General features: G+C 43.4%; 1 protein-coding gene and 1 pseudogene across 8 annotated transcripts; one reads left to right on the plus strand and one right to left on the minus strand.

The window, feature by feature from the left end:
- Positions 1-14,097, minus strand: part of LOC132387346 (zinc finger protein 208-like) — a 220,438-nt pseudogene that overhangs the window by 161,465 nt on the left and 44,876 nt on the right.
- On the plus strand, positions 9,475-12,217 carry LOC132387348 (gastrula zinc finger protein XlCGF26.1-like). 8 transcript variants are annotated; one of them, XM_059959697.1, is made up of 2 exons: positions 9,475-10,471; positions 10,553-12,217. In XM_059959697.1, the coding sequence occupies exons 1-2, from the start codon at positions 9,785-9,787 to the stop codon at positions 11,408-11,410; spliced, it is 1,545 nt and encodes a 514-aa protein (XP_059815680.1). In that variant the 5' UTR covers positions 9,475-9,784; the 3' UTR covers positions 11,411-12,217. The 8 variants fall into 8 exon arrangements, with proteins under 8 accessions (XP_059815680.1, XP_059815678.1, XP_059815681.1 ...); XM_059959695.1 differs by having other exon boundaries at positions 9,475-10,303; positions 10,376-12,217; XM_059959698.1 differs by having other exon boundaries at positions 9,475-10,303; positions 10,385-12,217.

The following is a 14,097-nucleotide window of genomic DNA, read 5'->3' on the forward strand; positions in this document are numbered from 1 at the left end:
TATCACCAGGTGACAGTAACAGGAATATCGTCTTCAAGTGGTTACCACAGAACACCCCGATTCCGGGTAAGGGAAATCCACACATATGGATTATACGAAGTGACAGTCACACATCCGTTGTGCACTGCGTGCCGATGATCAACCCAATCTTTTGGGCATAGCAGTGACGAGCTGAAGTCTCTCTCACTCTTCCTCTCTTCGTCTCCCTCTATCTCTCTCTCCCCCCTCCCTCTCCTCCCCCCTCTGTCTCTCTGTCTCTGCTGCAGCGCCTGTGTGACGTCACAGACCCGCCTCACTCAGGCACTTAAAGCGACACTCACAGTAAACGAATCTGCGGTCTCGTATCACAATGCACCTCTAAAGTCTGACAGCAGACTGGCGAGTGAAACTTCGATGGTGCAGAGTCAGAAACCAAAGAGTTGCCAGCCTGAGTCAGGCTTTGCGGCTCCAGAGAGAGAATGGGTCTGGAGTTTACGAGGAGGAGGAGAGGGAAGAAACAGACCAACAGGATATGGCTACAAAAGGAAAATCAGAAAAATTTGGAAAAAAGATTGTTAGTTTCTGCAAAATACTGGTGGAAATCAAAAGATTAGGCAGCAATTGTGGAGAGGAATAAATAAACAACTTTTACACCGAGCCTCTTCAGCATGCCTAGACTGTGGACTCCACTGCTTAGTTACTACCTGAACTGCAGAGCTCCCCCAGCATTTTGTGTGTGTGCGTCTCTGTATGTCCAGCCACTGCAGAATCTCCTGTGTTTTATACTTGCATTTTACATTGGCATTAGATACACGTGGATATTGAATACATTGTTTATGTGAGCCGCTTCCTGCGTTAAAAAAGCTTCAGATTTTTTCTATATACCCGAAAAAAAATGAGATATGGACATTGAATCGGTGCTTCAAGAACTGTTTAATGGCACCGGTATTACCCAAAAGGGCCTGCCAGAATAATTCTTATCAGGCACTGAAGCTCTGATGAACTGCGCAGGCGTCAGGCTGACGACGTCCCCGAGTATCACGCATGCGCGCAGCACACGAGGCCTTGAAAATGTCGGTTGCAGGTAAGAGCGATTCTCCGTGTTTTTTTCGTAAACACCGACTTCGGGATAATTCCTCTGAATTTCGGAGACCGTGACCAGCAACCCCGGGACAGTCCTGCCCTCTTCCCTCTCTCTCAGCCCCACGATCCGTACACGGGCCCCCGGGGAGCTTCCGGCTGATGAGGGAATGGGAACCGATGGATCTCTCAGACAGAGCTGAGCTCCAGCTATCTAAATGCAAGGATTAGGTACTCGGAGAAAGGGAACAAAACCCGTCTGTGGACACTCTCTGGAGGTCCAAGATTCGTATGTTACACGACCGCTGGACTAAGTGTGTAAATGTAGGAGTGGACTATGTTGAAAAATAGATGTGCTGGATTTTCTAAAATTGACTCCTTCTTCCTTAGACCACAACCTTATCTGTCATTCCTTATTTATTTATTTATTTATTTATCTATCTATCTATCTATCTATCTTATATATGGAAAAGCAGTATAACATTAGATGATCATCAGCATAAGATGAAAGTTTAAACCTTAGCCTTTGTTTTAAATTAGTACTTAGTCTTTTCTGTGATTAGAAAATCGGAATCTTGGTTAAATTACTGGACATAAAGTATGGTGAGGTGCAGTGCTAGCATTGTAGATTAGCAAAGATTCTACTTTGGATTGGACTTCCAGAGCACAGTTAGTGGATATCCACAGGACAGTACTGTCGAAGACTAAGACAGTACTTCCAAATAGAATTGGAAAGGAAATGAGAGTGAATTTTTGCAGTGATGCAGGGCAAGAGAAAAGGATTGGAGTTGAAAGGATAGTTCTGGTTGATGATCTCCTTTCATGCCAACAATAATTTTATAAAATTGTTCTGTGATTCTGTGTGAAGCTTTCCCTGGTCATTTGCCAGCTCTTCTTGTGATTCTGCTCCTAAATGTGAAAACTTGGGGAAGTGAGTTTAAAATTATGCCATTGAACTGGTTGTAAGAATGGACCACACCTATTGGTCCTCATTTGCTTTATTCGGAGCCTTGTCAATAGCATGAATAACTGAATAAACATTTCATTAGAACGGGGTGGATTAAACTGAATATATAGGATCTTTAAATTATACCCCTTCCCACTTATTATTTTCACTGGAAAAGAGATGTTGAAATTCTAAGTAATCCTGACTAAAGTGTAATATGGTTTTAAAAAAAAAGCTCAAGGTCAAATAAGTGTGAAACAACTGTCGAGCATTTTATAGGAAGGGACATTAAAGACATTCATCATTCATGCTGATTTTTCCTCCCAGCACTGCTGCAAATACACAAACCACTCCACCTCCCTTCAGACCTTCTCCATGCTGTGCCTGATGAACCAGCCAAGATTAGCAGTTCACCATCTGTGGGAAAAATTGAGTACAAATACCTAATAAGGTTGGGATGTGTACATTTGTCTCCCAATTTATGATGTAGGAGCATTGATATTATGCTGCTTTGTGCGTAAAATATACAATCCTCTTTGTTCAATTCTTTATTAGCTAGTGAACTTACAAGTTTGCTTCAGGGAGTTAAGCAATTTAATTTTAAACAAAAGCATGAATTGATAAATGTTACCAATTTTAAATAGCAAAAAGTTTATAGTATTTTTTTCCTGGGAAAAAATAAAAGGGGGAAAAATAAGACTTTTGGTCAGAAGTTTGAATAGTATTATGATGTGACCGCATTTTTCGAAAGAAAAGAACAAAAATTGTAGATATCCAAATGCAGAAAGGTTAATTCTATGTTAAACTTGTGAATTAGGATTAAGAGATGCAAGATAATGTTAATTTAATAAAATAATTTAAATCCAATTAATGCTTTAAATCTGCAGTATACGTTCAAGAATGCATTTTAGGTAGCTCAACACCTCATGCAGGTCAGTCAGGTATCTCTGCTCCCTTTAAACTTGCACGTTTCTGTTTCCCAGATGACTTTGAAACTTACTTTGACCTTATTTTCACATAATTCTAGAATGTGATGTCTAAAAACAGTGATTTGGAAGTGAGGTATAATGTATTAATAAGAGAACATCTAATAATACAGAAAATCTGCTGGTCCGACACCCAAGACCCAACCATGGCAGGTTCACTAAGTTTTACTGTGGTTCGTCACATGTTTGCAGGGCTGTCGCCTGAAAGTAATGATCATTAATCACCATCAATGTTACATAGTTCACACTGAAAATAAAAGCACAAGGGAGAAATCGGCCTCTGCCGCACCTTTTTTTCAGAGTGCTCAGTGGTTCATTTGAAATCAGGTACAGAATTTTCCTGCACTTCTGATGGGAAATCTGTTGGATGTGTTTCTGACAAACATAAACCCAAAAAATGTAATGAGTCAATGCACCAAATGGATTGAACGCCAGCACTTTTGAACATTGTGTTTCAGCCTATTCTGTTTCAATCTTTATGAAATGTGAAATAATATGAAAGGTCTAGAACTTGATAGAGGGCTAAAAGATTACGAGAGGCATAGACAGGGTGGATAGTCAGTACCCGTTTCCCAGGGCACCAACAGCAAACACCAGAGGGCATATGTATAAAATTAAGGGAGGGAAGTTTAGGGGAGACTTCAGGGGTAAGTTTTTTTTTTACACAGAGAGTTGTGAGTACCTGGAATGACTTGCCAGGGGTGGTGGTGGAGGCTAAAACATTAGGGGTATTTAACAGCCTCTTGGACAGGCACATGGATGAAAGAAAAATGGAGGGTTACGGGGTAGTGTGGGTTTAGTTCTTTTTTTAAGGTTTATATGGGTTGGCACAACATGGAGGGCTGAAGGGCCTGTACTGTGCTGTAGTGTTCTATTCTATGGCTCTAAAATCTTTTACATCACCAGTTGAGAAAATCATCTTTGTTCTACCTCCAATCACAAAGAGGAATTCTGCAGATGCTGGAAATCCAAGCTACACACACAAATTGCTGGAGGAATTCAGCATTAGTACTCTTTTCCATAGATACTGCCTGGCCTGCTGAGTTCCTCCAGCATTTTGTGTCTGTTGCTTGTTCTACCTCCTCTCGGTCTGCATTTTTCTACCAGTGAGAACACGCTTCCACCAATTCTGTCTGGCTACGTAATGATATCAAACACCTTTGCCCTGGGCAACAAGTAGCTTTCACATCAGAAATGTGCCAGACTCCAGGGAGACGGACTACTGCCCTTAAAGGCAGTATTCCTTGGCATTACCATCACTGAGTTCTCCACTGTCAGTCACCTGGGTGAGACTTCAGGGGAAATACTTATGTACAATACCGTCTGTATTGTTGCTGGAGAATTTTCTAGTGGGAAGAAGTGGAGTGATATTTGGAAATCTGAAATTGAAAGCATCATTTAGCAAGAAAATCACAAATAGGTGGTTTGCAAAAGCTGTGGCGAGTAAATCCTTCATTAACCTGTTACATAGGTTGTGTGAGAGTGCAGATGAACTCAATCAAGACTCAACCAGAGGAGATTAAAGATCTTACTGACAGTGACTTGCTCGCTGTTGAAATGAATATCTCTCTATATAAAATTCAGTTTGTACATGTTGTTGTCACTGGGTAAAAATTGTACAGTGCAAGGTTTTTGCACACACTGGTCATTACAAATTAGAGGGGACATTGGTGGGAAGGCGGGGAGACCTCCAGTGTCCCTGACGCCCTCATGTAGAAGGTGTATATCCAGCTGCACTTTAAGGAGTTGGAGCTGGAAATGGATGAATTCCGCATCATCCAAGCGTCAGAGGGTGTGATAGGTATGACGTGCAGAGAGGTGAGTTGTACCCAAGGTGCAGGACACAGGAAACTGGGTGAGAGTCAGGAAGGGGAGTGAGGTTAAATAGCCATCGCCGAGTACTCTTGTTGCTATCCCCCACAACAACAGGTGGACACTTTAGAAACTGTTGGGGGGAATTACCTGGCAGAGGAAAGTCAAAGGGGTGATAGGGGATTTGTTAGTTAGTGGAACAGAACTAGAAAGGGATGAATATCCTAGTGGCAAGGCTTGCTGGTGCTCCCCTGTGGGGTGGGTGGTTAAACTAAAGTTGCAGGGAGGATTGGAGCCAGAATGACAGAACAGATAGTGGAGAGGTTGAATTGAATCGAATTGACTTTATTACTTACATTCTTCATACATGAGTTGCAGAAATCTTTATGTTACGTCTCTGTCTAAATGTGCAATGTGAAATTTATAATAGTTTATAATAAATAGTATGTACAACAGGACAGTCAGGATAAATAAAAGTACAATTGTATCAGCATGAATTAATCAATCAGAGGGCCTGGTGGAAGAAGCTGTCCCTGGGCCTGTTGATCCGGGCTTTCAGGCTGTGCTACCGTTTCCCAGATGGTAGCAGCTGGAACAGTTTGTGGTTGGGGTGACTCTGGTCCCCAATGATCCTTTTTACACAGTGGCCCTTTTTACACACCTGTTTTTGTCAATGTCCTGAATAGTGAGAAGTTCACATCTACATATGCGCTGGGCTGTCTGCACCACTCTCTGCAGAGTCCTGCAACTGAGTGAAGTACAGCACCCATACCAGGCAGTCATGCAGCCAGTCAGGATGCTCTCAATTGTGCCCCTGTAGAAAGTTGTTAGTATTTGGGGCCCCGTCCCACACTTCCTGAACTGCCTGCGGTGAAAGTGGTGCTGTTGTGCCTTTTTCACCACACAGCCAGTATGTACTGACCCGGTGAGATCCTCGGTGTTGTGTGTGCCAGGGAACTTAAAGCTGTTCACCCTCTCAGCCCCAGATCCTGGGTCAGCCTGTCTCCATTTCTCCTGTAGTTTACAGCCAGCTCCTTTGTTTCAGTGACATTGAGGGCAAGGTTCTTTTTTTGACATCAAACAGATGTCATTCAGACCTCAGGACATGAAATTATGATATTGTAGCCATTACTTGGACTTGCTTGCGCCCAACAGTCTGATGGATTTCAAGGAACAAATCTGTAGAGAGATTGCGGACTATGCCAAGAAACAAAGGTTGATAAAGTGAATGATTTTAACTTTCCGTTTATTGACTGGAATCCTAGGCTGTAAAAGGACTAGATGAGGTAGAGCTTATCAAATCTACCTTAATCAGTATGTAAAATTCCCGATGTAGAAGTGTGCAATAAGCTATTGGGAAGTGATCTAGGGCTAGTGACAGAAATTAGTGTATGGGAACACTTTGTATCTACTGATCATGAGATTCCAAGTAAATACAGAAAAGCAGAGGCCTAGACCTCTCTTGAGATTCTAAATTGGAGAAAGGCCAATTTTTTTATGATATTTGCAAGGATTTGACAAGCGGTAATTGGGACAGGATGTTTTTTAGCAAAGGAGTACTTCGTAAGTGGGAGTTCTTCAGAAGTGAAATTTTAAGGGTGTAGAGTTTGTATGTGTCTGACAAAATAAAAGTTGAATGGTAACGAGTGCAGGGAATCTTGGTTTTCAAGAGATATTGAGGCCCTGGATATCTCGTTCCTCTAAATGCCGCGGACTGTTGGGTGCAACCAAAACTCATTAATGACAGCCATTTCATAATTCCACTCCCAAACTCATCTGACTTTCCTTTAGTTGTCTTCTGTTGGATTCTGAAAGCTTCCTAATGGTCCTTTGCTCTTTTGTTTGCCCTCTCCTCTGCTTTTATGTTGGTTTTGGATTCTCATTTAACCCACGGTTGTGCCCTGCTGCCTTTCCAATGCTTCCACGTCTTTGGGATGTATCGATTACTCAGCTCTCGAATTGCTCCCAGAAACTCCAGCCATTGCTGATCCGTTGTCACTCCTACCTTTTCCCTTCCAAACAAGTTTGGCCAGCTTCTCTGTCACAGAAACATGAAGAAGTTCAGTGGAGAAACAGGCTATTTGGCCCATTTAGTCAATGCCACAAAAACATTTAAGCTCTCTAATGCAACTACCTGCACCGGGATCATCACCCTCCGTACCCCTACCATTCAGGTACCTGTCAAACTTCTCTTAATGGTGAAATCGAGCTCATATTCACCACTAGTGCTGACATCTCATTCTGCACTCTCATGACCATTTCAGTAAAGAACTTTTCCAAATGTTCCCATTAAATTTTCACCTTCCCCACTTACCCATGACCTCTGGTTGTCGTCCCACCCAACCTCAGTGGAAAAAGCTGTTTGCATTTACCCTATCTATACCCTCATAATTTTGTTTACTTCCAACAAATCCTCAGAGCAATGTATAATTTCCTTGTTAATGTTTAGAGCCTTTTTTAGGTGTATAAGATGATAAGGGGCAGTGAGTGTGTGGATAGCCAGAGGATTTTTCCCCAGCGTTAAGATGGCTAACAGGATGGGGCATAGTTTTAAGGTGCTTGGAAATATATGCGGAGGGGATGTCAGGGGTAGGTTTTTTACACAGAGAGTGTTGGATGTGTCGAATGCACTGCCAGCAGCGGTTGTCGAGGCGGATGCAACAGGGACTTTTCACACTCTCTTAGATAGTTACATGGAGCTCAGAAACATAGAGGACTATGCGCTAGGGAAACTCCAGGCAGCTTCTAGAGTAAGTTACATAGTCGGCACAGCACTGTGGGCCAAAGGGTCTGTAATGTGCTATAGATTTCTATCATTCTATGAAATTCAAGGGAAATCTCCAAACCCACGGAGTGGTGACTAGTAGTGAATAGTGGGAAAGTTACTGGAACGTATGTGCAAGAACCGGAAATATAAGTATTTGGATAGATGTGGACTGATTAAGTATAGGCAGCACGGCTTTGTGCATGGTAGGTCATGTCTAACCAATCTCATGGAGCTACTCGAGGAAGTTATCAGGAAAGTGGATGAAGACAAGGCAGTGGATGTCGTCTACATGGACTTTAGCAAGGCGCTTGTCTCATATGGGAGGTTGGTCAAGAAGTTTCAGTCACTCAGCATTCAAGATGAGATAGTAAATTGGATGAGACACTGTCTTTGGCAGAAGCCAGAGAGTGGTAGCAGATGGTTGCCTCTCTGACTGGAGGCCTGTGACTAGTGGTTGCCACAGGGATCAGTGCTGAATCTGTTGTGGTTTGTCATCTAGATCAGTAATCTGGATGATAGTGTGGTTAACTGGATTAGCAGATTTATGACCACCAAGACTGGTGGTGTAGTGGACAGCGAGGAAGACTATCATGGCTTGCAGTGCAATCTGGACCCCCTGGGAAAATGGTTTGAGAAATGGAAAATGGAATTTAATGCAGACAAGTGTGAGTTGTTGCACTTTGGACTGACCTACCAACAGAGGTCTTTCACAGTGACTGGTCGGGCACGGAGGAGTGTTGTAGAAGAAAGGGACCTGGGAATATAAGTCCTTAATTCACTGAAAGTGGTATCACAGTTAGATAGTGATGGAAAGAAAGATTTTAGCCCATTGGCTTTCATGAACCAAATACTGACAACAGATGGATATTATGTTGACTTGTAAAAGAGGCCTAATTTGGAGTGTTGTGTGATGTTTTGGTCACCTACCTACAGGAAAGATTTAAAAGAGTTTCAGAGATTTCAGAGGAAATTCACAAGGATGTTGCCAAGTTTGGAGTACTTGGTTATAAGGAAAGATTGAACAGGTCAGGACTTCATTCCTTGGAATGTGGAAGATCGAGGTGAGATTTGATTGTGGTAGAGGGGCACAGATAGTGTAAATGCAAGCTGGCTTTCTCCACTGAGATTGGGTGGGACTTCAACCAGTGGCCAGGGGTCAAGGGTGAAAGGTGAAATGTTGAGGGGAACATGAGGGGAATCTTCTTCACACAGATGGTCATCTAGGTTTGGAATGAGCAGCCATCCCGAGTGGTGCATGCGAGCTCCATTTCAACATTTAAGAGGTTCGTGTAGGTACCTGGATGGTAGGGGTTTGGGAGTGGCAGTTTAAATAGTTCAGCACAGACTAGATGGCCCAAAGGACCTGTTTCTGTGTTGTAATTTTCTACAAGAACCTGAAATATTACAAAAATTCACTCTAACCCCTTTTAACCGCTGTGCGGACCAACCATTCATCTCAGCACGAGTTTTTTTTTATATGGTGTTAAAACTGTGGCAGTTTAAGTTAATAATACATAAAAGAAAATCCCAGGTGCACATCCACAAAGACAATTTGCGTGAGACTGTTTCAGTTACTGTGGGGCCAGGCACCCATACTGCTCAACAGGAACAGGGAATAATACCAACGGAGAGAGTCAAAATGAGCCAGTTCACAGATTGGAGGCGGCAGAAATGCCCCATTGTTATAGAGACAGGAAGAGCATCAGGGAATTGATGGTCATTCCAGATTCCAGCACTCTGCCCAGTCAGGAGATGATTTCTCTGTCCAACTTGGGTTGAACATCACTGTAACAGTGTGATACCAGATCAAACCTTGGCAACTCAAGAATTCTCATCTGAAATGTGGTCCTAAATCCATTGATGGATTTTGTAAATCTTTTCACAGGATAAAAATGTGAAGGAATTTGTCACCGGGAATCTCAAACACAGTCCGCCAGTTTTGCTGTCTCTGTCTGGATATTTAAGAAGTGGAGCAAGGATATTCAATCAACCATCCTTCCTGCTCAGACTGTGGGGAGGGATTTATTCGGTCATCTCAACTGAAGGTACATCAGCAAGTTCACACTGGGCAGGGCCATTCACCTGTTCTGTGTGTGAAAAAGGATTCAGTTGGTCTTCCCGCCTGTGGACACACCAGTCAGTTCACACCACACCGGGCGGAGGCTGGTGATCTGTTGAATTTCTGGGAAAGGATTCACTCAGTCATTTGACCTAATGGCTCACCAGCAAGTTCACACTGGGGAGAAGCCATTCACCTGTTCAGTCTGTGGGAAGGGATTCACTCAGACATCCAACCTACGGAGACATCAGCGAGTTCATACTGGGGAGAAGCCATTCACCTGCTCAGAATGTGGGAAAGGATTCAGTGAGTTATCCAACCTACTGGTACATCAGCGAGTTCACACTGGAGAGAAGCCATTCACCTGCTCAGAATGTGGGAAAGGATTCAGTGAGTTATCCAGCCTACTGAGACATCGGCGAGTTCACACTGGGGAGAAGCCGTTCACCTGCTCAGAATGTGGGAAAGGATTCCGTGAGTTATCCAGCCTACTGAGACATCATCGAGTTCACACTGGGGAAAAGCCATTCACCTGCTCAGAATGTGGGAAAGGATTTACTGATTCATCCACCCTCCAGAGTCATCAGCGACTTCACACTGGGGAGAAGCCGTACACCTGTTCAGAATGTGGGAAGAGTTTTACTCAGTTATCCCAAGTACAGAGTCATCTGCGAGTTCACACTGGGGAGAGGCCATTCACCTGCTCAGACTGTGGGAGCAGATTCACTCATTTATCCAGCCTACAGAGACATCAGCGAGTTCACACTGGGGAGAAGCCGTTCATCTGCTCAGAATGTGGAAAGGGATTCATTCAGTTATCCCACCTACAGAGTCATCAGCGAGTTCACACTGTGGAGAAGCCATTCACCTGCTCAGACTGTGGGAAGAGATTCACTGATCCATCCAACCTACAGAGTCATCAGCGAGTTCACACTGGGGAGAAGCCGTTCACCTGTTCAGAATGTGGGAAGAGATTTACTCAGTCATCCCAACTACAGAGTCATAAGCGAGTTCACACTGGGGAGAAGCCGTTCACCTGCTCAGTCTGTGGGAAGAGATTCACTCATTCATCCACCCTACAGCGACACCAGCGAGCTCACACTGGGGAGAAGCCGTTCATCTGTTCAGAATGTGGGAAGGGATTTACCCAGTCATCCCAACTACAGAGTCATCAGCGAGTACACACTGGGGAGAGGCCGTTCACCTGTTCAGAATGTGGGAAGGGATTTACTCAGTCATCCGACCTACAGAGTCATCAGCGAGTTCACACTGGGGAGAAGCCGTTCACCTGCTCAGAATGTGGGAAGGGATTCACTCAATCTTCCACCCTACTGAGACATGAGCGTGTTCACACTGGTGAGAAGCCGTTCAATTGCGCAGAATGTGGGAAACGGTTCACTCTGTCATCCCACCTTCTGGAACACCAGCGAGTTCACACTGGGGAGATGCCGTTCCCCTGCTCAGAATGTGGGAAGAGATTCACTCATTTATCCAGCCTACAGAGTCATCAGCGAGTTCACACTGGAGAGAGGCCATTCACCTGCTCAGACTGTGGGAGCAGATTCACTCATTTATCCAGCCTACAGAGACATCAGCGAGTTCACACTGGGGAGAAGCCGTTCATCTGCTTCGTCTGTGGGAAGAGATTCACTGAGTCATCCAGATTACTGGAACATCAGCGAGTTCACACTGGAGAGAGGCCATTCACCTGCTCAGAATGTGGGAAGAGATTCACTCGCTCTTCCACACTACAGAGACATCAGCGAGTTCACCCTGGCTAGCAGCCTTTTACCTGCTGAGAATGTGGGCAAGGATTCACTCAGTCATCCCAACTACTGGCACTCCAGTCAGTTGTTATGAATCCCTAGGTTTTGTTTGCTGTGGACTGTCATTTTAAGAGAGAGAGATTAAGAAGATGAATCAGTCTGACTTGCAGCTTGTTTACATCACTCCCAGCTTGTTTAGTTTTAGCTGAGGACACAGACACTCAGAGTCAGGAGATGAAATGGAAGGATCTATACAAGGGAAATAGGTGCCAAGGGTCACTGTTTGGAATTTCCCTATGCCCACAAAAGTGGGTTAATTATCGATTCAGCGTACACAAATGTGTGGTTGTCACGTCGTTTGATCCGTATGAGTGGATCTGATTTGGGGTATCCTATGAAGACCACTGATGTGTTAACCCTTGCCTGTGTGTGGTGTGGTAATTCATTTGAAGACGATACCCCTTGTGACAAGTCACTTTGGGTGATAATTAGTATGTGGATTTGGAAGGATGACAGATAAAATCTGCAGTGACTGTTCTCTTGTTTTACCACCATGGAACCTGTGGAATTTGACATAATTGCCTTCCCTTTACATTTACCCTGGATTACAAATATCTCTCTCATCAGTTATTCCGTGGCTGAACTGAACTTTCATAATTTACCATCTCAAGACTCCAGACCTTGGTTCCCCCATGCTCAATAGTTTTGGATTTATACTTACACACATATATAAACATAACACTGTTAACTTTTGTTTATCTTGCTTAAGTTACTATATTATAAGTACATTCTAATAAAGGTAGTTTTAACATCAAAAACAGATTCCTGCTGTAGTCTCCACGAGGAAATCTGCAGATGTTGGAAATTCAAACACACACAAAATGCTGGTGGAACACAGCAGGCCAGGCAGCATCTATAAGGAGAAGCACTGTCAATGTTTCAGGCCGAGACCCTTCGTCAGGCAGTCTCAGGCAGTCCTGACGAAGGGTCTTGGCTTGAAACGTCGACAGTGCTTCTCCTTATAGATGCTGCCTGGCCTGCTGTGTTCCACCAGCATTTTGTGTGAGTGTTGTTTCAGGTGTAGTCTATTGGTGCTGATTTGTTTCAAAAGCTTTACAATTCATAACAAAATTGGGGCCTGCATCCGGGATATGAACATCTATGGGGGCGTCGTCATTAAATATTGATTTCATTGGGGAAGTCCCTTTTGATTTATTTGTGTGTGGAAAATCAGCAGCGGATGCTGATTATTGTTTGGAAGCGGCAACCTCTGAGGCATTAGAGGATGCCAGACGGATTGAGTTGTTGAGTCTTGCTAGAAGGTTAAAACTTGCTATGTTGAAATTGACAATGAGGAGGGCACAGTTGCAGAGGGTAATAGCTGAACATTATGTTTCTGAGAGTGTGTTTAAAGTGGAGGAGTTGGAGGTGTTTCCTGAAAGTAAATCTAGTGAGCTTGAGCTCCAGTACGAGTGAGAAAAATTAAAGATGGAGGCTGCGGAAAGGCAGAGGCAGTTTGAGGCTATCGAGGCAGAAAATCAGAGAGGAGGCAGAAAAACAGAGGGAGGAAGCAGAAGGACAGAGGCTATTCGAGCTGGAAAAGATACAGTGGTTGCAGCAAAGGGGTCTAGCGTTAGACTCTGGTGATGAGTTTGAGGCCAGTCAGGAAATTAAATTGGTACCTCCATTTGATGAGACAGAGGTTGATAAATACTTACAGCATTTTGAGAAGGTTGCTTAGAATTTAAAGTGGCCAAAAGAGGGTTGGTTCTCTTACAAAGGGGGAGGCTTAGCAAGCCTATTCTGCTTTGACAGTTGATGAAGCAGCTGATTGTGACATAGTGAAACAGGCTGTGCTCAAAGCTTACGAGTTGGTCCCAGAATCATACAGGCAAACGTTTTGAAATTTGTGGAAATCTGTGAACCGGACATATGTAATTTGCTTATGAGAAGTCTGTGTGTTTTGATCGCTGGTTCACATATATGATGATGATGATAACTATATGATGATTTTAATAGCTTGAAAGAGTTAGTTTTAATTGAAGAATTCAAAAGGTGTGCTCCTGACGACATAAAGACATATTTAGATGAAAAGGATACTGCCAATTTGCAGGAGTCTGATAGAATAGCAGATGAGTTTGCTTTTACATAAGGTTAAGATTATCCCAAATAAGAGCTTCCAAAAGAGTGCCAGAGATCACCAGGGTAAACCAGAAATTACAGCTGGGACTAGTGACAAGAGTAAGGATGAAGGGAAGCAGCTGAAAGAGAAATATTCTGGTCTTGCTCGTTACTATTGTAAGAAAACTGGTCATGTGATGGCTAATTGTTCTATCCTGAATAAGAAAAATGAAAAGAAGCCAGTCCCAAATGCCGGTGTTCAGTTTGTTGACGCACCTATAAACCCACAGGGTTCTGAACATTCTGTTGAGGCTCAGTTATGGACTGAGAACTCTGACTGAATTAAGAAGGCTTTTGATCATTTTATGTCAAATGGGTTTGTATTAGTAAAGGAAGGGTCAACCCAACTACCAAAAATTCTTCGAGTTACTGGGGATTCTCAGTCACTTATATTAGACAGCGTTCTAAAGTTTGGTGATGAGACGAACACTGATGAAGTAAATCTTATTAAAGGCTTTGGGGGTAGCATGGTTTCTGTGCCATTGTACAAGGTAAATTTACTGTCAGGGTTGCTTTTGGGA

This window comes from Hypanus sabinus, unplaced genomic scaffold (genome assembly GCF_030144855.1).
Source record: "Hypanus sabinus isolate sHypSab1 unplaced genomic scaffold, sHypSab1.hap1 scaffold_176, whole genome shotgun sequence".
In the NCBI taxonomy this organism is placed as follows: Eukaryota; Metazoa; Chordata; class Chondrichthyes; order Myliobatiformes; family Dasyatidae; genus Hypanus; species Hypanus sabinus.

Excerpts from the sequence above, each read along its gene's own strand:
- LOC132387348 (XM_059959694.1), top strand. The coding sequence starts at position 9,785 with ATGGCTCACCAGCAAGTTCACACTGGGGAGAAGCCATTCACCTGTTCA.